Consider the following 23,011-nt stretch of genomic DNA (forward strand, 5'->3'; position numbering starts at 1 on the left):
ACAAGCTGGGGGCAGCTCGTGAGTGTCTTTGGTGGAGTGGAGCGAGTAGGATGGGAGGGGGAGGGTGGCGCCCAGCAGGAACTCTGGGATCGTCTGCGCTGCAGCAGGACCAGCACCGCGCTGCGGATGACAGTCTAAGGCATACAGCTGACAGGATGCTGGCCCAGAACAGCTAGACCCATTTAGATGGCCGCAGTGACTATGAGCATGTGACTGCCCTCCACCCCCCACCCCCACCCCGCGGAGGAAGCTAGCCTGACCTGCCACGTCTAGGCTGGGTGCCCCTCCCTACCCACTGTCCCATCTCCCACCCCTCCACCCACCACCACCTCCTTGGGCCGCAGAGGACTGGGTGAGGGGCTCAGCACACTTTCCCACGTGGGTGAAGCCGGAGCCCTGGAGCTTCCGGCTTCCCCTTGAGATTCTGAAGAGCCTTTTCTCCTCTCAACAAAACCTGGCTCTCTGCGAGAAAAAAGCTTTGACTTTCAAACTACTGCTTTTGATGTGGGCTTCAAGAGGCTGTTTAAAAAGCCAGAACGCTGAGCATTGACCGGTTTAGTTCAGAGCGATTCTTCTCTTTGCATTCCGGTTGCACCGATCTTAATTCTCCTCGAGGCGATGCTCCCGACTTACTAGGGGAAAGGTCAAGTGGAAAAAGCGTAGCGTGGAAAAGCAGGAGGAACGACATTGCAAGATTCTTTCTGTGTCGGAAATACTGCAGCATTGGTTCGATGCGCCACCTGCCCCACCCGCGCCCCGCAGGCCCGGCTGTCCCTGCGCAGGCCTCACGGTGGTGAAGAGGAGACTCCGAAGCTGCCTGTGTATCAAAAGCTCTGAATCATACTCACGAATACATTGTTTTCTTCACGAAGTCGATGGCAGGAAAACCGAAGGGAAGGGGGCTGGCTCTAGGTTAAGAAATTGTTAGAGACTGAACAATTTTGTTTGGCATCTGTTTGGAGCAAACCACTGTCGAATACATTTTGGGGACAAATTTGATTATAGACTGGGCATGCGATGGTCCCTCAGAATTACTGTTTATGTTAAGTGACGGTTATATAAGAGGACTTTTTTTTCTTTTTTGAATGGATGTGTAATGAGATTTGGGGTAAAATGATGTGATGAAGAGAGGGAAGGAGAGAAGGAAGTAAAGGAAGAAATTTACAAAAACAATAGGACAAAAGCAATATAAATATACAAATCATAATAACTGTTGGATTGTTTTGATTCAGGTTCCCAGTATGTAGCTCTGGATAGCCTTGAACTCACCATGTAGCCCAGGCTAGCCCTGAGCAAGCAGTCCTTCTGCCCCCGCCTCCCAAGTACAGGATGACATAAAGGCCCGTGCCAGCACAACCAGATTTACTTATTGGGTTTTAATAATATAAGAATCTTCATTTTATCATCTCTATCTTTTGCATGAGTTTGAACAGTTTCAGAATAAGCATTTAAATATTGTTAAGCTAGTGCAGGAAATGACAAACTGAGCAACAGAGGAGAACGAGAGGACCAGAAAAGTTTAAATATTTACTGTTGGAGAAGTTATCATAGCACCCATCTACAAGCAGACCAACTTTTTCTTCAAATAAAACGTGACATGAAGCCCCAACATATAAAACAGAAAAGGAATGGAGCTGTCCCCCTGGAGGCTGAAGACAGAGCCTGGCCCTCTCCCCGTTGTCAGCCCAGAGAACTTGAGACTGTGCTCTGGAGACTGAAGAAAGCAGCTTGCAAGGCTGTGTGCATCTCATTTCCTATGCTGAACAACTGGCTGGCAGCTTGGAAAGAGAATAAAGTGAAATCCCTGCCTCTCATCATAAGCAAAAACAAATTCCATTACATTAAAATGTCTAAAGAATGAAAAAAGACATGACATTATTAAAAGAAAACTGGATGTTCTAAAATATTAAGGCAGAAAAAGTCTTCGTATAGGCCATTGAAGATGCAAATTATGAAGGTGGCAGGAGGGAGCTATGTCAGAAGCACATCTGAGCCAGTTGGTGGTCTCTTCATCCCAGCACTAGGGAGACAAAGGCAGACCTATCGCTTTGAGTTCCAGGCAAAGCAGCCCTGCATAGTGAACCATACACACAGACACACACACACACACACACACACACACACACACACACAGATGGACACATTATAATTACTGAATAACAAATTCACAGCTATCTCAGTTCCCTTGGCTTTATATCACCAAGCACTACTGATACCGTTCAGTAGCCATAGCCTTAAAAGGGCAAACACTAGTCTTTTATTCCAGTCACAATTATTAATCTTAACTCTCAGATCACACATTTCACTTTCACACACACACACACACACATTTAATGTTACAGAGTTGCAAATAAAGGGCTAAAGGGACAAAGGACTCCAATGACCTTAGTGAAAGAGCCCGGAGTTATTGCAAAGAGCTGGTGTCCCTGCAGTCACAAAGCAGATCCGGCACAGAGCAGAAGCTCTGGGGAAGGAGTCTGGCATTCAGGTCCTCCTTCAAGACATGCATACGGGACAGTCTAAGGATGGGTTGATGAGGGCCATTCCCCAGTGCAAGGAGTTCCTCTTTTTACATGAGCCAGGTGAGGGTTTGCATCCTCTCTTGGTCTGCTGTGCTTGGTAAATTCACAAGCCTGTTTTATTATTTTTTTCTAACAGGGTCTTGATACACCCGTGTGTTCCTAATTTACTTCGATAACTTCATAGGTGCTAGCATTTTCTGTGTGCAAGTGTTGTTTATAAGTTTTTGCCTCACTCTCTGTGCCAGTTGTTTGCTTACACAAACAAGATGCAGACTCATTCTGTTTAAGCTTTTGCACTCAAAATGGATCCGCAATGGAGCCATTTGAGGCAAGACACAGCCTGCATGCTACTGTTCCATACATTCAGGAACAACTGGATCAGGACATAGTCTGATCTCCACAGAAGGAAAAATTATTTTATATTTTACACACACACACACACACACACACACACACACACACACCACTCAAAAAGAAGCAAACAGCCTCTCTGGAGTGACTCACCTCAGTCCAGTCCACACAGACAACATAGATCAAGCTTTAATAAAATGAACCAGAAAAAGTTCAGATTATAACAGGAAATGAAGCATGAAGAAGAGTCAGGTGATGACAACCATGCTATTAGAACAAGATTGTAAATTAAGGATTTTTTTTTAAGTACTTGAGACGGTGTCAGAACCTTGAGGGCCTGTGAGGGGGTCAGTGGGCTGCACAGGCCTGGCCTCCTGCACTCTCCCCACTGACCCCCAGTCTACTCTACAGTGGAAGGAGAGAACCAACCCCCAACAGCTGTCCTCTGCTCCCACCTGTGTGCCTGCACCCACATGCACAAATCATATTCTTTTTTTTTTTTTTTTAAGATAGGGTCTATCTATGTAACTTCGGCTGGCTTGGGACTTGCTATGGAGATCAATCAGGCTGGCCTAGAACTCACAGAGATCCGCCTGCTTCTGCCCTGCCCCCAAACATTTTGCTTCTAATTATTTATCCTAAAGAAAAATAGTCATAAAATGACCCAAAAATAAATGCAAAAAGAAACATTTTTAATGGCAAAAATATAAGAAAATTCTATTGTGTAACAGCAGAGAGGAACAGCTAAACAAATTGTGATGTTTTCGTCTAATGAGATGCCATGCAGGAAATGAAAATGATGTTGTATAGAGACGTATTTATCTACACTGAAAGATGTCCAAGATACACAGATGAGTGGAAAAAAACAAGCAATAGACAAACATGATTCCACTTCTTCTTAAATTGCCTGCCTCATTAAGGAAAGTTCACATAACCAATAAATAAGTAAATGCAGGCATATTAAATCCACTAGGAATGAGTTGTGGAAATGTAAACAATATTACATTTGTGTTCTCTTTCTCTATCTGCAATGCTGCAGACCAAACCCTGAGCCTCAAACGACATAGGCAAGTGTTTTGTTACAGTGTTCATCACATCTCCAGCTCTGGTCAAAATCATACAGAAAAGAGGATTCATGCTGTATTTGTAAGGTTCTCCAGAGAAACAGAGCTAACACAAGATGATAGACAGGCAGACAGGCAGACAGATGCATGGATGCATGGCTATTTAGTATAGGAATTGGCTCCTACAATTATGGAGGCTGAGAAGTCCCAAGATCCGCTATCTGCAGACTGAAGAACCAAGAAAGCCAAAGGTATAATTTAGTCTGAGTCCAAAAGCCTAGGAATTTGATGAATTCAGGGTGTAGCTCCCAGTCTTTAGGGATGGTATGCTGCTGATATAACGCCTGGAGTCTGAAGGTCCAAAACCAGGAGTCCACTGTCTCTCCCGGCTCAAGAAGAAAAAGGGAATTCCCCTTTCTTCTTCACCTTTTCCCATTACCATCGTCAACAGACCAGATGATGCTGTCCACAGCGGTGAGGGTGGATCTTCTTTACCAAGTCTGCTGATTCAAATGCTGATCTCCTCTGGAAACGCCCTCAATGACACACCTAGAAAGTATGTTTTACCAGGTAGCTGGGCATCCCGTAGCCCTGCCAAGCTGACATGTGTAATTAGCCATCTCATCTGCGAGGGCTGGCAAAGTATGGGGAGGTGAGAAGTCTCAGGCACTACCGGTAAGGCCCGAGCCTGGAAGCAGCCCTTCTCAGGGAAGCTCCTGCAGCCCACGTCCTCACGCCAAAGCCTCCCCACTAAATGGTGAAAATGCTGGAGAGAGCTGGCGGAGCAATGCACACTCGCCTCCAGATGAGGTCATCTAGTGTTTCTCGTGGCAGAGGCGACACATGTACCCTTGACTGAGAGACAAGAAAGGGCCAGTGGGAAGGTTCAGTGGGGAAAGCTGCTTGTCATCAGGCCTGACTATTTAAATTAGAGGCTGGGACACACATAGTAAAAGGAGAGAGCCATCTAATGGAAGTTTTCCCCTGACTTCCACAAGTGTGTGGTGGCCTGTGTGCTTGTGTGTGCTTGTGCACACATGCACACTCCAAAATAAATAAGTAAATAGATTAATTAATAAATAAGTAGTAAATTAAGTAAATTTTTATAGCATGCAACTTAAGAAATTTAAGTTGCATGCTATAAAAAAGACAAGAGGGGTCTGGAGAGATGGCTCAGTGGTTGAGTTCTTCGTTTTTGTTTGTTGTTATTGTTGTTTTGTTTTTTCAAGACAGGGTTTCTCTGTGTAGCTTTGGCTGCCCTGGAGCTCACTCTGTAGACAAGGCTGGCCTCAAACTCACGAAGATCCGCCTGCCTCTGTCTGCCAAGTGCTGGGACTAAAGGTGTGTGCCACTACCATGCGGCTGGTTAAGAGTTCTTATTGCTCTTCTAGAGGACTCTGGTTCAGTTCCCAGCACCCACTTGTCCCTCCAGCTCAGGGATGGAGAGGTCTGTGGCCTCAGCAGCCCCCTGCATGGAAACAGCACACACAGACTTAGGCACATGTGCACAAAGATAAGTAAAAGTAAGTTTTAAAACTCAAAAAAAATTTTTTTCAAGACAGGTTTCTCTGTGTAGCCTTGGCTGTCTTGGATTGCTTTGTAGAATAGACTAGCCTCGAACTCACAAAGATATGCCTGCCTCTGCCTCCCTAAGTGCTGGGGTTAAAGGCATGCACCACCATGTCTAGCTAAAACTCTTTTTTTTTTTTAAAGATGGGAAAAATAAAATGTAGCAGAATTTCTTATGTGAGAAAACTGGGAAACAACAAAAATGTAACACAGTAGATTTTATATGTTAAAACATGTATGAAACATGTATGTTAAAAATGAAACGATACATTTTACAATCCCACTTCCACATATGTGTATATCAAACATTTTAAGGAGGGCTGTTGACAAGCATGTGTAGGAGTACCTACCTATAATCCAGAGCTCAGGAGGTGGAGACAGGAAGATCAGGAGTTCAAGGCCAGCCTTGACTACACAGCAAGTTAGTGTCCAAAAATAAGAGAGAGCTGCTATAAGGAATTCAAGAAAGGGTATGAGCTGGGTGAGGTGGCACACAACTGTAATGCCAGCACTTGGGAGGAAGAGGCAGGCGGAGAGTTGTGAGTTCGAGGCCAGCCAGCTCTACAAAGAGAGTACAGGACAGCCAAGGCTACACAGAGAAACCCTGTCTTGAAAACATAAAACAAAAAAAAATTATAAAAATGAATATATATTATATATAACATAATATATTATGTATAATAACATATATATGTATATATTATAAAAGAGAAGTATTACACAGACTGGTAATGACAATTTGCCTTAAACTGACAAATGTGTTTATTTCAGCTCTTCCCCCCCCCCAAGGGTTCTATTCCTCAAAAGAAGTGTCTGTGCATTAGCTGTATATGTCTATGTGTCTGCAATGTATGTGTCTACAGTGTATTAAAGTGTCTAAAAGTGTATAGACTAAAATACTAATCATGATTATGGCTGGGGATGGAAATAAAGGTGAGTCTTTGCTATGCTGAACAAGTACTATGTAATAAGGCAAATATTTCCCGCTGTTAGATAAATGTATAATTGCCTACTAAAACTCAGCTGCCTGTGTGGCCAAAGTCATTTTATTGTTTTTCCAGAATGTTCCAAAATAGCTCTGGAACAAGACCAGTGGGACCACCAAATAGCTATCTAGCCTCACCCTTCTTCCCATGCAAATGAAGAAAAAGCCTCCTGATCCAGCTTTGGCAAAACCCTCCCTGGAATTCTGACTAACAGGGCCTCCTGCTCCCCCACTGGAGAGAGGAGGGGTGGCCCATGCAGCTCCCTCCAAGTTGGATTCAGAACCTCCTCTCAAAAGTTGCCTTGAACAGCAGATGCCAAAACAAAAGGTCCCACCTCGAGGGTGGAAGCCGTGTCTGCAGCTTTGTAGACACAGGTGTTCTTCCAGTCAACTGGAGAATTGCAGTGCAGGGCTGTGCAATAGGCCAGGAATAGCTCAGAAGGCCCTCTTCAGAAGCCAGCGTTGGAGGCCTTTCAGTGTATGTTCTAACTATATTTGGCAATGCAAACCAAATAAGTCAGTGGCTTAACTCAGGATGGGAAAAGGCTATTCCTGATTTATAATCCTTGCTTCAAACTGAGACCAAGAATTCAAGACTCACTTTGTTTCTTTTGCACATATTGACCTCACTGCTGTGGCCACTCTCCTTCTTCATCCTACTGGCCCCTATGGAAAGCTCTCAGAACCAGGTGTAAATCACAGATACACAGATTCAACTCCGCCATCCTCGGAGTTAGAGGACATTTGGGGACATCTGGCCTGAGGATCTTAAGGTTAAAATTATCTCATTTTACTTCTTATGTCTTCATAGCATCAAAATAGCCTGTGGCAGTTGGGTGCAAATCCAGGTTCTGCCACTTACTACTCACTGTGTGACCTTGCCTGAGTTACTTTATGTCTCTGAGGTTCCTTATCTACTGATAGTGATAATAACACCTACTTCATAAAGCCACTGTAAGAACTCAGTGAGATAAGCTGTGTAAAGTAGCTAGGAGAATGTCTGACACCAAGCTGGGGCTAAAAAAAGAAATGGTTTCCATCCGCCCCATCTCTCCTTTCCACCCATAGCCGTTCCGACAACCTGTTGGTGCTGAATTTTCAAGAAATTGTCTAGTACCCTTGGTTCATTGTGAGTGGGTGATGCCATCCCCACAGCCAGCAACAGTAGCCACAGATAAAAGCTGTGACTACTTCTCAGCTGCGGACAGGTTCAAATCAGCTCACAGATGACTCAACACCGTTGATAAATGATGTGTTCTTGGCATCAGGAGGCCCTATCCCGATAACCTTCAGCACCTTATGAAAAAAAAAATCCAGAAAGCCAGTTGAACAGCTTCCAAAGAAGGGCCCAAGGCTTTGTGGTGACCTTTAGTTAATCCCAAATGCTGTACCAGGCTGGTCATAAGAGGGTCTCTGTCTGCTCAGAAATGTCTCAAGTCACAGGTTTAGCAATGGGAAAGACTCCAGCTGAGCAGCTGTCTGGTTGCTCTTAGGGCTGAACCACATTGCTTATACTTGCTTTGAATTCCCTGAGGTCATAAGACTCCCTCAGACGAAGGCTAGATGCCTGTTCCCTGCTCCCAGCTGCCCCTAAGCTGGTGCCCAACCTGTCTTTGGCAGCTTTGTCTGGTAAGTTGAAGTTCTGCCAGCGTGAGGTTTTGGCTGGAGGCCTCTGTGGCTACGGGACAAACCTTGGAAACGAGTGAGTGGCTTGAGCCACTGTCAATGAGGCCAAAGTGGTCTCTGCTCTTAGTAGTTTCTGTAGCCCCTTCAGACCACCCTGAACCCACTGCACAGGATTGGAGCTTCTAGTCATTTCCTCTTGCACGCATGCCTTATGCCTCTTCAGTGCCTGGCAGAGTTCGAGTGACTGCTTAGCAAGGAGTCCTTGGGGCCAGGATGGTCTGTTGCTGCATTTATGATCTGCTGTCACTGGGAGCCTCACGAAATTGTTAAGATCAAATAGGGCGCGGAACTGGATGGGACTGATACTACATACAGCCAGGGGCCAACAATTGAGGCCTTGTGGGGGAATTCTATGTGCTATAGGCTGCTTTCTTCTGAATCAGGAGCTGCCTCTATCAGGTTGTGTGTGGACTCAGACCCAGGCCCAGTGCTTTTCATTGTGTATAATAGGCTTCTTCTTCAAGGAAGAAAACATCCGGCCGCTTAGCTGGGGCTCTGTAATGCCAGACACTTCCATCCTCCAAACCAAACAGCTTCCCAAGATCCTAAACTAGCTAGAGGTACAAGCAATTCAGTGTGTCCAAACGGTCAGTAAAACTTTCAGGAAAGCACAATAATTGATCTTCGGGGATTGGCTGAGCAAGCCAATTCACAGCCTCCCAGGTAGGCAGGTTTATGGCGCCACCTTAGCCTCCCTTTCTAAAAGTCCCTGTGCTCTGGGCCTTCAAGCTTGGAGTCTAGCACTTCTCACCGGATCTGGAGGTGACAGAAAGCAGGGAGGAAGAAAAGAGCGAGAGAAGGCTAGAGAGAAGTGAAGGGAGCATGAAAAAGACTTGGGAAAGAGGAAGGAAGAGGAGAGCTGGAAGGGGAGAAGGAACAATGAAGGTCTCAGCCCTCGGAGGCGCACGGTTCCGGCGGCACGTCCGTCCGCCTGCCTCCGGCCAGCAGCTGCTCGCCGCACAGCGTGAGGGCGCTGAGTCACTGTCCCGGCACAGCAAGCCGGCGTGCAGATGGGGGGGAGCCCGGTTGGCATCTGCAAACCGCTTTTTTTTTTTTTTTTTCTTTCTTTCCTCTTTCATTAAGGCTATGTGCTGACTCCCACGTAGGAGAACTTATTAAACTGCACGTACCACTTCCACCCCTCTCGGGGACCACGCGTGACGACCAGCAGGGGGCGCTACAGCCCCGCTTATGGATGCTAGGGCCCAGTGAGGACTTGGGCTCCAAGCTGAGGGTTTCCCAGAGACGTGCGAACTTTTTGCCCGCTTTGCCCGAGTAGCTTTTTAATACCCGCAGCTGCCGCGTAAACTCTCTACTTAGAAAGTCTCCAAAGAATGCCTTAGCTCAGGTTCAGTGAGCAACCCCATAAAATTGGGAGTGTGTTGTGCAACCTAGGAAGCCCAGGCTCGCCTAACTAGGACTCACCCTACCCCACCCGGTCTGGCGGCCACGCAAGGTGGTGAACTCCCACCCAGGACACCGCTTTGTGCACCCAGATGGACAACAGAGCTCGTGACAGATAGGGCCGTGCGCAGGGATGTTGGCTTGCACCCACGCCGCAGTTCAGTCTTCCCAAAACAAGAAGCAAACCCCAGCACTCGCAGGGCAACCCAAACCAGGACCACCCCTCCCTAGATGCACGAACCGAGAATGAATCAGCATTGAGACAGTTTATTGGTTTGCTTTTTCCCAGATCACATATTTAAGTAAATAGATTATAAGAGACATAATGTCTTTTCTTCTTCCACAGGCGGTAATCAGGCGCTCTCCACCTTAGACAGACAGACAGACACACACACACACACACACACACACACACACACACACACGGAACCAAACAACCTTACACCTCGCTGAGACATTCACGTCTTAAAATAGGGGACGGTGACAATATCATTCGCTTTAAAATGCCCTTAATACAATATATAACGTACAAAAATATCTCTATGTATTTGAAGTTACCAAAAGAAAAAACAAAAAACAAAACAAAACAAACAAAAAAAAAACACCTCTTGACAGCAACAAACTTAAATACGATAGTTACCTTTGGCTGTACAACAAGCATTGCACTTTTCCTCGCTGGGTTTTGGAAAGTTCAAGTAGTAATGAGGCTTACTAAGCCCCGTGAGAAACCAGTTTGTGAGCGGGCAAGGCAGTGGCTCAGACCCCTGCCCGAAGAGTAACAGTCTGTACTGCTCAGTCTGCGTGGCGAGCCAGGCCTGGCTGCCCCCTCCCCCAGGGGCGGCCCGGCGGATCTCCGCAGGTTTGTCTCGGTCCGCGCCGGCGCGAAGCTCTCTGATTCCGCAGGAGCCGGTGGGACTCTCGCCCGACTGTTCAGTGCCGCCACCCGCGACTAAGTCCTAAAGGGCCTGGGGAGGGCGCGGGGCGTCCGCGGAGGCTGCGGTGGCGAGGGTCTGCTCCCGGGAGGAAGGCACAGTCCGGGCCTGGAGGACCTCCCGCAGGGACCGCCGGCGCCGGCGGCCGTAGCCCTGGGCGCTGATCTTGTCTCTGGGGGCAACGCCGTCCTTGTCTTTGTCGGTCAGCTGGTAGATCTGGTGGGCCAGTTTCTGCACCGTGCAGGTCCCTAGGCGGCACGGAGAGCTGCGGGAGCCGGGGTTCATCATCTGGCGGTAGCGTTTGACTCGGATGTGGGCCACGCTCGGGGTGCTGCGGAGAAGGAAGGACACTTGAAACTTCACCAGCCCCGGCTCTGGCCCTAACCACCCGGGACCAGGGCCATCCAGAACCCGGGGACCTGGGACCTGCTCCCTCCACCGGAGCTGCAGTCCGGCCTGGGCAGTCCTCCCGGGGCCTGGGTAGTGGAGGGGGCACACGCTCTGCGGAGGGCATAGTTACCTGGCTTGTGGCGGCTTAGATGTGCTCTCCTGGCCCTGGACCGGAACAAGAGTCTCGGTAGAAACCGTGTCCTCACCAGCGAGTCCCGAGGAACCGCTGCTGGATGCCTGCAGCCCCTTCTTTCCACGACTTAGCGCCCACTTATTCCACCTAGAAAACACAAGCAAGATGCGTTTGGCTTGCGTTCAAGGGGCGTCCGGGCCAGCTCCGGTCTCCACTCCCTCCTAACCCCTGCAGGGCGTCCCTCGGCGTCCCCGACTGCCGTGCATCAGGACTGAGGAAAGCACTGCCCCACACTCACTTCTTTCGGAACTGCGAGGACGCGTCTGGCGGGGCGGCGTCCGCGCCTAGGAAGGCGAGTGAACCCAGGAACATCAGGATGACGGAAACCAGCTTCATTCTGTGTCGATGCTCAGACACCCTGGAAAGGAGCAAGGAGCCGCGCGCGGGTGAGCAACCGGGCCAGCTGCACAGCCTCGGCGGGGCTCGAAGGGCGGCGGCAGAGGGGGAGCAGCTTGGCGGCGCTCTGCCTGGTTCGGCTGCTTATCTCCCCCTGGCGCAGAGAGGCACCCGGAGGCTTTGGCGCTGGCCGGGTGGGTGACAAGCAAAGCAAAGGAAGCCCTGAGTGCCAGGCTTCCAGAGGTCTCCAACTCAACTCTGGGATCACGGCCCAAGGTGGAGAGGGATCTCAGGCGAGACCCAGCTGGGTGCACGAGCTAGACCTGGGACGTGGGGTGTGCTCTACAGCGGATCCCCCAAAGTAGAAGCCACTCTCCAGGTCTGCAAGCTTTGGGGCTTTGGCAAAGCGGCACTCCCCCGCCCCGACACGCTGGACAACAGCGGTCCCTACCTGCTAAAGGAGTGAGCTGTCAAGCACTTGGAGAAAGTCCCACACGTCCTTCTGACCGTGGCAAAACCCCAAAGTCCAAGTCGGCCTGCGGTGAGAAGCCAGGAGCGGTAGCGCAGGAGCTCTTCTGTCTAGTGTCACCAAGAAACCACTGAAGAGCTAGAACCAGCTCCAGCGTTTTATACACTCCGGGGAGGGCGGGGCCTACTCTGCCCTGGAGCCCTCCCTTTCCTCCAGCGCCTGGCTTCTAAGATCAGACCTGCCCCGAAGCTGGCCTGGGGTGTAGGGGTAAGGGTAGAGGTCCCTTCTGGCCAGGCATCTCAGAGCTCCATTCTGGGAGATCAGACTGGTGCAGGACTTCCGCTGCCTTAATTTCCTGGCTTAGGGTTCAGGCAGTGAGGAGGAAAGGAGAGCCAGAACAGCTTGGGTCCGGGGAATCCTTTTCCTAGAACGACTACAGCCCAGGGTGCTGGTCTGAGCTTTTGGGATGGAGCTGCAAGAGCCAGGGACGGGCGGGACACGTGGCTAACCTAGACCTTAGACTTGGGGGGCTGTGGCCTCAAAGGGGCCGCGCCCCCTGCCGGCTTAGCACCTGCTGGGCCTCGATCCCTACCCCTGCCTGCAGAGTACACCTGGAAGGGTTGGGTCCAGCCCCCCTGACCGCGCCTGAGGCTGAAGGGTTTCTCCAAGGGCTGGCTAGCAAGATTTCGTAATAAGGGCAAAGCTGGTAACAGCTGAATTGAAAATTGGGCTTTGGAGAGGGTAGTTACCTGAGGATTGAGGGCTCACATTCCTATTTGGAAATACAGGAATAGCCAAAATTAGGAAGAGAGTTTTGTTTTCCTCATAGTACTATTCTGCCTTCTAAGGCTGTAACCTGAGAGCTGGCCTGACTGCCTTCATTCACCCACTGCAAACGTAAGGACTGAGTGACAGGGACTTCACGTGAGCTAATTGTTGCCTCTTTTGATCTTTACACACACCCCTGAACTGGAGTTCTCACGTATAAAAGTGAAATTCTGAGAGGGGAAGTGTACTGCCCCGTCACAGTAAAGATGGGAAGCCAAGGAGCCCAGACACCAAAGACTGGGGTGCGGGCGGCTCGAGTTTTTCCGGCTGGGGTCATCATTCTCATCAAGGGGAAAGAGGAAAATTCCGGCCCCCGCCCAGAGGTATGTGCTAATTCATGATGAATCAGTTCAAACACGTTTGTCTCTGGTTTGTGATCTTGAGGGATCCTTGAGTTCACTTTCTTCCCTGCTAGGGCCAAACCGGGAAACAAGCGTAGCTCCGCAGGCAGGGGTCCTGGAAGGTCCCTGAAGCTAAAGCTCTGACCCTCCCCAGCTGCTAGCCTCACGTCCTGGCGATCCGGACACATCTGTGTCCCCTTCCTAGCGTCGCCGGCAGATCTCCCGGCTTCCCACCTGACCTGAGACCACGCGCAAAACCAGCTGGTCACTGCGTCCCGCGGACCTTGCTCAAAGCTGGCTCAGCCCAGTTCCCACTCTCCAGACTGAACCGTGGACATTGCACCTGGGGGAACAAGGCCGCACTGAGGTTGCTTATTCCGGGGAGCCTTCCTAGAAGAGGAGACCTGAGTTCCCCCGGGGCGGGGGACAGATTCCAGCTTCTGCTCGGGGCTTGAATAGGGCTGCAGCTTGGTGAACTGGTCCGCCCTCGGGCCTTCTGGGCCCCGGGACAGTCACCGCAGCAGCCCCAGCCCGGGCTGGTTTGCCCGCACCGTGGAGCGCAGGTAGCCCAGGGCGCTGCGGGGTTCCCGGGAACCCCAGATCGTCGATCGTCACCATAGTTTTTCCTGGCTTCTGTCCCTTTCTTCGCCCTTCCTTTCACTTCATCTCTGGACTGTCTGTCGATGCAGCCGTGTCCGTCTCTGAGGATGCGACCTACCTGCAGCCAACTTCCAGCTGGGCCCGGGCCACAGCAGGTTTTACTTTCATTTCCCCCGTCCAGTCTGCCCAAGTCAAGGACAGCCTGGTGTTGGCCCACATCCAGGGCGCGTCTCCTGAGCTGAACTCCTCCCCAGCCTCTACCAGCCTTGAGGGGTCTGTGTGCAGAAAACCCCCGCCGGGCTGGGCCTCGTTGCCTCCTTGCTTCCTCTCCGAGGAAAGTCGGTGACCTGAGGTTAGCTCTGGCTTGGAACAGTGATCGCCAAATATGCTCTTAGCCGAAACGTATTATGGTGATTACTATTATCATTATTTGGATAGGGTCCCCTGTAGCCCAGCCTGGCTTGAAACAAACAGCTACAAGATGACCTTGAATTCCTGATCCTTCGGCTCCACCTCTTATCAGCTGAGCTACACCCCCAATCCCTCGAACTTCTTTTTTTGAGCCACAGGTGGCTTCAACAAGGAAGTGAACCGAACCCAAACGGGGAAGGCTTGGCTCCACTGAGCTCCTGGGTCTGCGCCAGTATCCTGGCGCTGTGCCAGGAATCCCCACCTGAGCGCCTTGGCACGTGCCTTGTTAGCCTGGGTGCTCTTCGCCGCACTGGCATTTAAGAGATTGCTGCCTGAGAACCAAGCCAATTCTTTTTTTAGGCGAGGTCCCAGACTGGCAACTAGAAGAATTTTGTTAGAAAATCTTAGAAAGCGCGTGTATGATTGTGGTTTGCGTGGGTGGGGAACCTCTGTCAGTGTGCTCCCAGAACTGCTAAAGGATGTAAGCGGGGGAATAGATGAGGAATTCGCCGTGTCTGGGTATCTGCCCCCCCCCCCAGAAAATGAGTTGCCTTACTTAATCACCAGTACAAGAAAAAAAAAATCTCTAGAATGCATTTTGGGTTCAAGGTCTAGAAGCAAGGCAGCAGGGGCCCTTTTGGCTATGCTTTTACAGAATTGCATCCAATTCAAGTGCAATGATTGTAAATTCACCCTAAGCAAGGAAAGAAGGGAGAGGAGGGGAGGGGAAGAAAGGGAAGGAATATGTTTAAATCTTCCTGGCAAGAAAACAAAAAGGAAAAAAAAATCCTACTTAATGAAGTTCCATTTTTTTGTGTGTGCTCAAAAATTCTTAAGTTGTGTTTATGTGTACATTCTTTCATCATATTTCCATATATATATATATATATATACAGACACACACATATATATAATATATACTCTAAAAGCCTGCTGAATAACGGTGTTTCAAAGTCTTCCTCACGTTCTAACTGAATTATTTTTAGGCCCTAAATCTAAACCTAATTTTTATCAATATTTGGAGGTTTTGCTTGTTTTGAACGTGTGGTTTTATTTTCTTAGTTAACAGTGTGTGCACAGTCCCTCACACCAGGGTCATCCTCCTCGGCTCTCTAGAAGAGAATGAAAGACAGTAAACAGTACTAATAACAGCTAAAATGAAAGTAACTGGGTGCATTGTACAATGATCTCAGATGCTCTCTTCAGACAGGACATTTTATGAGGCATTTTTCTTCATGAGGCACAAAATGCCTGTTAAGCTTAGGGCTTGTTTACAACATTCTCTTGAAAACAAGGTTCAAGATGCATCCTGAAGTCACAACATCAAATGATTTACAGAAAGGACACAATCAGCTTTGCAGATATGGCCTCCTAAGGATAAGAAGGCAGGATGTAAAGCCCAGGACATTTTCTGGAGATCTGACCTCTCATAAAAACCTAATGAAAATATAGTTTCTTCCCAGAAAATAAACATGTACATAAAACCAACTATGTGTAAAGCAGGTATATAGTGACTGTCAAGAGAGGGACCACATTAAAAACCAACATCAAATAAGCAGCACTGTTGCTGTATCTGTAACTTCTTTCTTATTTGGAAGGCAGAGACAGGAAGACTGTTAACCCCTGTATTTAAGGCAGAGCATCTGCATAAAGAAAAGCAAAGCTTTGCTTCTCCTGTTCCTTTTCTTTCTCCTCTTCCTCCTCCTTCTTTACCTCGTGTATGCGAAGCAAATGTTTTGCCTCCGAGCTGTATTTCTAGCTTCTGTACAAAACAGGCAGATACAGATAGTCTTTGCATATGATAAAGCCAGATGCTAAACCTCCCTAAAGCTTAAAGAAAGTAACTTGTTATGGGATAAATGAAATAGAACACAGAGAAGGCAGCAGGAATAGAGGAGGCTGTCCTATTGACAGCAGTAACAGAACAAGATAAATAGACTTCAGGAGAAGTTTATTACAGATGGCACAATGGCTGGCATTAATAAAGAAAATGCTACGTGCTCATATCCTCTAGGTGGGAATTCTGTATTACTATCAGATTATGAAAACTTCGTTAAAGGCATTTACTGTTTAAAAGGTTATTTGTCCTTCCCCAGATAGCTACTGTTTGTGAATTAGGTACTCAATACTGTTCTAAGTCCTGAACACACAAAAATGATTCATGCAAACATCATTCTTTCTCGATAAGCTTACAGTCTTGTGGGGTGATCCACCATTAACAAACCCATAGACCATGCATAGATATGTATGTAATCACTATAAATTTCACTATGACACCTAAAGAAAAGCAAGAGGGACCTAACACCCCAGAAGGGATAAAGAACATATGTATTTAAAGGCCCAGAGGTGAGAACATTTTAGTTCAATAGAGGAAATGAAAGAAGGTGAATTTGTTTGGAATATACTAGGGAAGAAGAAAGAAATAATAATTAAAAAAAAAGAGAGATTAAAGAGGAAGCTAGAGAGGCTCAAGAGATGGCATAGCGATGAAAAAACATTTTCTATGGGGCTGGAAAGACGGCTCAGAGGTTAAGAGTCCTGGCTGCTCTTCCAGAGGTCACGAGTTCAATTCCTAGCAACCACATGGTGACCCACAACCATCTATAATGAGATCTAGTGCCCTCTTCTGGCGTGCAGGTGTATATACGAACACATTGTATACATAATAAATCTTAAAACACTCTCTGCTTTTTTTTTTTTTTTTTTTTTTCAGCGTTCCTAGCATGTCCATGGTGGTTGACAATCTTCTGTAGTTCCTATTTCGGGGAATTTGATGCGCTATCACCTCCTGGGATATGAGGCAAACATGTGGTACACCTAAATACACGCAAAAGAACAAAACCCAAAACCTCTCTTATCACTCATATACAAAAAAAGGTAAAAATACCCCCCCAAAAACAAAACAAAACACAGAGGTCAGCAGGTGTAGTGGCACACACCGGATCCCTGTGAGTCCGAGGCCATCCTGGTCTACAGAGTGAGTCCAGTCCAGCCAAAGCTGCACAGAGAAACTCTGTCTTGAAAAACAAAACAGCAACAAAACAAAAACAAACAAACAAACAAGACCATAAGGCAAGTGTGGTGACACATGCCTGTAAATGGAGCATTAGGAAGGTCAACCTGGACTACATGAAACTGTCTCAAAAACCAGACAGCAGCGGCGGCAACAAAACCTGTGTGCCTGGGATGCTTTGGGACATTGAAATTTTTTATCGTAATTCTTGGCTACATAGGAAGCTATTGAGGAGTGTAGTTGTTTGAATGAAAATGACCCCTATAGACTCATATGTTTGAAAATCTGGTCCCCAGTTGGTGGAGCTGTTTTGGAAAAATTAGGAGGTGTGACCTCGTTGAAGAGGTGTGTCACTGTGGGTGGGCTTTGAGCTTTTAAAATCCCACACCAGTCTCAGGAAGCTCTTTGCCTCATACTTGTAGATCAGGATGGAAGCTCTCAGCCACTGCTCTGGTGCTCCGCCTGCCAGTCCTGTCTGCCACCATGGTCCCTGCCATGATGGTCATGGACTTACCCTCTGAAACTCTAGGTACCCAACCAACCGTTTCCTCCATAAGCTGCCTTAGTCATGATAGCTTAGCACAGTGTTAGAAAAGTAACTAAGACAAGGGGTTTGAAAACAGGAGAGAAATGATTTGATGTACACTTATCTCAAAGATCCTTTTGTCCTGTAAAATTAATAGTAAGATTTCAGAAATTAAACACACACACACACACACACACACACACACACACACACTTTTCTGCACTGCTGGGGACAGGTCCATACTTCATTGTTCTTGATTCTGAGTGTAACTTAAAGAGGAAACTTACACAAAATGTTACAGACATTCCAAAAAAATGTCTGGAGCCCTTGATGTTCTGCAAATGAAGGAGGAGGAGGATGTCCTCAAATTTCTCGCCACAGGAACCCATTTAGGTGGCACCAACCTTGACTTTCAGAGCAATACATCTACAAAAGGAAGAGTGATGGTATCTACATCATAAATCCGAAGATGACCTGGGAGAAGCTGTTGCTTGCGGCTCAGGCTATTGTTGCCATTGAGGACCCTGATGATGTCAGCGTCATCTCCTCCAGGAACATTGGCCAGCGAGCTGTGCTGAAGTTTGCTGCTGCCACTGGAGCTACTCCAATTGCTGGCTGCTTCACACCTGGGACCTTCACTAACCAGATCCAAGCAGCCTTCAGGGAGCCACAGTTTCTAGTGGTTACTGGTCCCAGGGCTGACCACCAGCCCCTCACAGAGGCCTCTTAGATCAACCTGTCCACCATCGCTCTGTGCAACACAGATTCTCCTCTGCGCTATGTGGACATTGCCATCCATGCAACAACAAGGAGCTCACTCAGTGGGCCTGATGTGGGGGATGCTGGCCCAGGAAATACTCCTCATGTGTGGCACTATCTCCCATGAGCACCTGTGGGAGGTTATGCCACTCTGTAGAAGATCTTTACTTCTACAGAGACCCAGAGGACATTGAGGAGGAGGAGCAGACTGGTGCTGAGAAGGCTGAGACCAAGGAGGAATTCCAGGGCGAATGGACTGTGCCAGCTCCTGAATTCACTGCTGCTCAGCCCGAGGTGGCAGACTGGTCTGAGGGTGTGCCGGTGCCCTCTGTACCCATCCAGCAGTTCCCTACTGAAGAAGTGGAGTGCTTAGCCAGCCAATGAGGACTGGTTAGTAGCTCCCATAGCACAGGCCACTAAGTGGTTTGGAGCCACCACTGAGTGGTCCTGAGCTCCTCTGCAGACACCTGAGCAAAGGGGAAAAAAAAGGTAGAAGGAAAATAAAGTTCCTAATAGCTGAAAACACACACACACACACACACACACACACACACATTATAAACAGTAGTTTTGAGCGTTGAGTGTAATGGTACACTCCTGTAATCCTGGCTCTCAGGAGGTTGGGGCAGAAGGATTGTGAGCTTGGGTTATATAGTGAGATCATCTCAGCAATAATGACAAGACAACAGCAACCAGAGATTGTTTTGAGGCTGGGGATGTAGCTTAGTGGTAAATCATGTGTTAAGCGAGCACAAGGCAGCTCTAAGTCCCATTGTCAGCTCCAAAATATCAACAAGAAAAGCAGAATATAGGGGCTGGAGAGATGGCTCAGCGGTTAAGAGCACTCACTGTCTGCTCTTCCAGAGGTCCTGAGTTTGATTTCTGGCAACCAAATGGTGGTTCACAACCACCTATACTGGGATCTGATGCCCTCTTCTGGCACGCAGGTGCATATGCAGGTAGAGCGCTCATATACATACAAAACAAAAACAAAAGCAGAGTATCATCTCAGCTAATGAAGGTGGTGGATGGGCTGGAAGAGCAGGGAGGGAAGAATGGTGGTGGCATCCAGGGTAGAGCTTGCACCAGATCTCCTCACCACCTACACCCCCTCCCCACTCCAGCATGCACACTCACTGCACCAGCACAGCTAGGTGGAAATGCACCCTTTTCAGTGCTGGGGATGTGCCCTCAGAGGAGCCCGCCTTCGTTCTAATGCTCTGCTAAAGCTCTTGAAATCCTTAACCTTTGAACAAGGGGTCCTTCACTTTCGTTTTGCACTGGACTCTGCAAATTATGTAGCCAAGGCCGCCTGTTTACCAAACATGCAATCTAAGTAAGAGCAGCCTGCAAAGCCCCACAGTACCTATTTATACTGTAGCCACTGCAGTCACGGGTACTTAAAAAAAAAAAAAGCCAAGTCTCAATGGCCTAGGACATAGGACACAGTCCGTCAGCCATCTCTAAATTTCTCTTTCCTGCACACCAAACATAGTTCAAACTGAAAATGGTGTGCTTGGTTTACAAACTTTTTTTTAATTTTTTTTTATTTATTTATTTTTTTTTGGTTTCTCAAGATAGGGCTTTTCTGTGTAGCCTTGGCTGTCTTGGCTTTGTAGACCAGGCTGGCCTTGAACTCACAGTGACCCAGCTATCTCTCTGAGTGCTGGACTCACAGGCAAGTGCCACTGAGCCCAGCTCACAGACTTAATTTTAAGACAGGGTCAATAGCCTGCTTTTTGTCTTTAGGTTTTCTATATAAGGGCTTGGAATGTAGCTCAGTTGATAAAGCACTTGCCTTGCATCCATGAAACCTTGTGTTTGGTACATATCTGTAATCCCAAAAAGGAGGCACAGTCAGGAGGATCAGAAGTTCAATGTCATCTTTGTGTGCTTGGCAAGTTTGAGGCTAGCCTGAGATACATAAAACCTGATCTTAAAGAAATAAGCTTTACATACATAAAACCATCTTTTACATACACGGAACCAGTGAACAGGGGAACAGGTGAGGAAGGTATCATAAACTATCAAGATGGGAGACGACAGTAATGTGAGGGTGAAGTGGACATGTGGGAAGGAGGAGCAACAGGACTGAATGACGAACGTGGGCTAGAGAAAGGCCAGCATCAAGGGTAGCAGTCATTAAGATTCTTGCTTAGGCAACTGAGTGGCTGGAGATGTGGCAACACATCAGGGGATTTTCCACCACAGCTCCCAGGCTCCTTTGTTATTGGGTGGGAAAAGCATTCTGAAGGGGCCTTGGTTGTGCCTGCAGGACATATGGCCAAATCCAACTCTCAGACTGCCTGCCTGAACTGTGGTGGCTAACCACAGGAAGCACTTGCAATGACTGTACAGTGAAACCGCTTACCCCACCGCAGCCCACTGGGGGAGTACCAGGGTGAGAAATCCTCCCACTGGCAATCAGCTCCATCTTGTCTTCTAAGGCCAGAAAGGCTGTCGTCTCTCTTGTGTAGCTCCATCACTGTGCTGTATACCCTTCCTCCCTTGCAGCTCCCAGCACTCAGCAAAACAAATCTGGACTTGCTTTGTTCTCTCCCTTGTTAGTGAAAGGTGATGGTAGTTATCTTAGAGGGTGGGTGGCCTTCAGCCAACCTCAGCAATCGGGTGGCCCTGTCCGGGCTTATCAGTTTCAGCAGCCTGGCAGTTGTTGGGTGAGAAAGCAAAGTGTAGCTTCAGTGGATGTTAATGTGTTCATGTGTAGATAGGAACACACAGTACCTTTAGGCCTTTACCGTAGGTCATGGGAAAACTTCATTTACAAAACAGCCATTTAAATGTCCACTAGTCTATCTAAGACCTTAATAAAATATACTCAGGAAGGTAGTGCTGAATTCGAGGTTTGAAAAACAACTTTGATAAAGAAAAAGAAGGAAATTAAAATAAACTTGCAGGGTGGGAATGTAGCTTTGTATTAGTAGGAGGAATAATGACTACCTCAGGTTAATGTCAATATTTGCAAATAGAATTTAAACAATATGCATTTAAAGAGCAAATGGAGCCCTGGGAGGATGGCTCAGTGGTTAAGAAAACCTGATTTTCATCCAAAGAACTAAGTTCAGTTCCTAGCGTCCATGCTGGATAGCTCACAATTGCCTCTAACTCCAGCTCTGGGGGCTCTGATACCCTCTTTTGGTCATCACAGAAACACGCATACATATGTGTACACACAGAGGTACATACACACAGAAAATAAACATAGATCTTAAAAATAAAAGGGAAAATGAGAACCCTACCATTACAAAGTCAACCCAAAATGGATCAAAGGCCCAAATATAAGAACTATAATTATGTGTAGCTTACAAAGAAGTGGACTTTCATGATGTCAAATGCAACAACGGACACTTAGATATGATACAAAAATCATAGGAAACCAATAAAAGTTTGGACTTTATCAAAGTAAAATACTTTTGTGAACCAAAGGGCAATATCAAGAGGATAACATGGCAGTCTACAGAAAGAACATCTGCAGAGTTTGTATTTGACAGAAATCTAGTTTTTAGAGTATACAAACACAACAAAAACAAACAGGGCTGGGACTGGGGTATGGCTCAGTAGAAAAGAGCTTGCCTAGCATGGGGGAAGCCAAGGGTTAGACCCTCAAAGGGTGGGGTGAGGGTGTGGTTAGGCAAAGGACTTGAATAGAATTTCTCCAAAGAAGATTTAGAAATGGCAGACATACACAGGAAAAAATGCTGAACACCATGAGTCATTAAAGAAATATAAAGCAGGAGGACAGTAAGACTCATCTAGGCCTGGTGGTTAATTCCATGCTGTTAACCTCAGTATTGGGGGTGAAAATTAGGCAGCAGGATCCAGAGTTCAAGAGTAAACTAGGTTACAGATTAGTTAGGTCTCCAGTGAGACCCTGTCTTAAGTGCAACAGCAAAGGTTAATAATTCATACTTATTGGGCCAAGCAGTGGTGGGACATTCTGTTAATCCCAGCACTCACTCAGGAGTATGAGGCAGACAGACCTCTGAGTTTGAGGCCAGCCTGGTCTACAGAGTGAGTTCCAGGACAGCCATGGCTACACAGAGAAACCCTGTCTTAAAAAGCAAGCAAACAAAAACTAAACCAAAACAACAAAAACCTCAAACAAACAAACAAAAAGTAATTTATACCTCTTAAAATGTCTATAATACTTTAAAATAACAACCAAGAAAACAAGTGTTGACAAAGATACAAAGTTAGACTCCTTGGTCAGTGCTGGTAGGTAAAATCATTACCATATGTAATTCACTGCTGTCCAGTAGTGCTACTCCTAAGGATATAGCAAGAGAATTGCAAATTGGTATTCACATACTTTTTTTTTCTTTTTAAGATTTATTTATTTTCTGTATGTGAGTGCTCTATCTGCATGTACACCTGCATGCCAGAAGAGGGTATCCGATCCTAGTATAGATGATTATGAGCCACCATGTGGGTGCTGAGAATTGAACTCAGGACCTTTGGAAGAGCAACCAGTGCTCTTAACCACTGAGCCATCTCTTTAGCCCCACCCACATACTTTCTATACATGGTCATGGTGCTAGACAGAAACAATGCCCCAAACCACCAGTGGATAAGCAAAGCCTGGTGTGTACATACAGTGGAGGGTTATTCAACAGT

General features: G+C 47.4%; 1 protein-coding gene and 1 pseudogene across 1 annotated transcript; one reads left to right on the forward strand and one right to left on the reverse strand.

The window, feature by feature from the left end:
* Positions 1 to 9,832: 9,832 nt before the first annotated feature.
* Positions 9,833 to 12,039, reverse strand: Adm (adrenomedullin). Its single transcript, XM_021663851.2, has 4 exons — positions 11,884 to 12,039; positions 11,335 to 11,454; positions 11,034 to 11,183; positions 9,833 to 10,844 (listed from the first exon to the last, which is right to left on the reverse strand). Exons 2-4 carry the CDS (start codon positions 11,430 to 11,432, stop codon positions 10,538 to 10,540), a joined length of 555 nt encoding a protein of 184 aa, XP_021519526.1. The 5' UTR covers positions 11,433 to 11,454; positions 11,884 to 12,039; the 3' UTR covers positions 9,833 to 10,537.
* Positions 12,040 to 17,934: 5,895 nt separating this feature from the next.
* LOC110565904 (small ribosomal subunit protein uS2-like) lies at positions 17,935 to 18,830 on the forward strand (annotated as a pseudogene).
* The last annotated feature ends 4,181 nt before the right edge of the window (positions 18,831 to 23,011 follow it).

Source organism: Meriones unguiculatus, chromosome 14 (genome assembly GCF_030254825.1).
Source record: "Meriones unguiculatus strain TT.TT164.6M chromosome 14, Bangor_MerUng_6.1, whole genome shotgun sequence".
NCBI classification, from domain to species: domain Eukaryota; kingdom Metazoa; phylum Chordata; class Mammalia; order Rodentia; family Muridae; genus Meriones; species Meriones unguiculatus.

Bases quoted from the DNA above. Each gene is read 5' to 3' on its own strand.
- Adm (XM_021663851.2), bottom strand. From the start codon at position 11,432: ATGAAGCTGGTTTCCGTCATCCTGATGTTCCTGGGTTCACTCGCCTTC. The intron at 11,184-11,334 runs GTGAGTGTGGGG...TGTGTTTTCTAG, and splicing joins TCCTCGCAGTTCCGAAAGAA to GTGGAATAAGTGGGCGCTAA. The intron at 10,845-11,033 runs GTAACTATGCCC...CCTTCTCCGCAG, and splicing joins TCTAAGCCGCCACAAGCCAG to CACCCCGAGCGTGGCCCACA.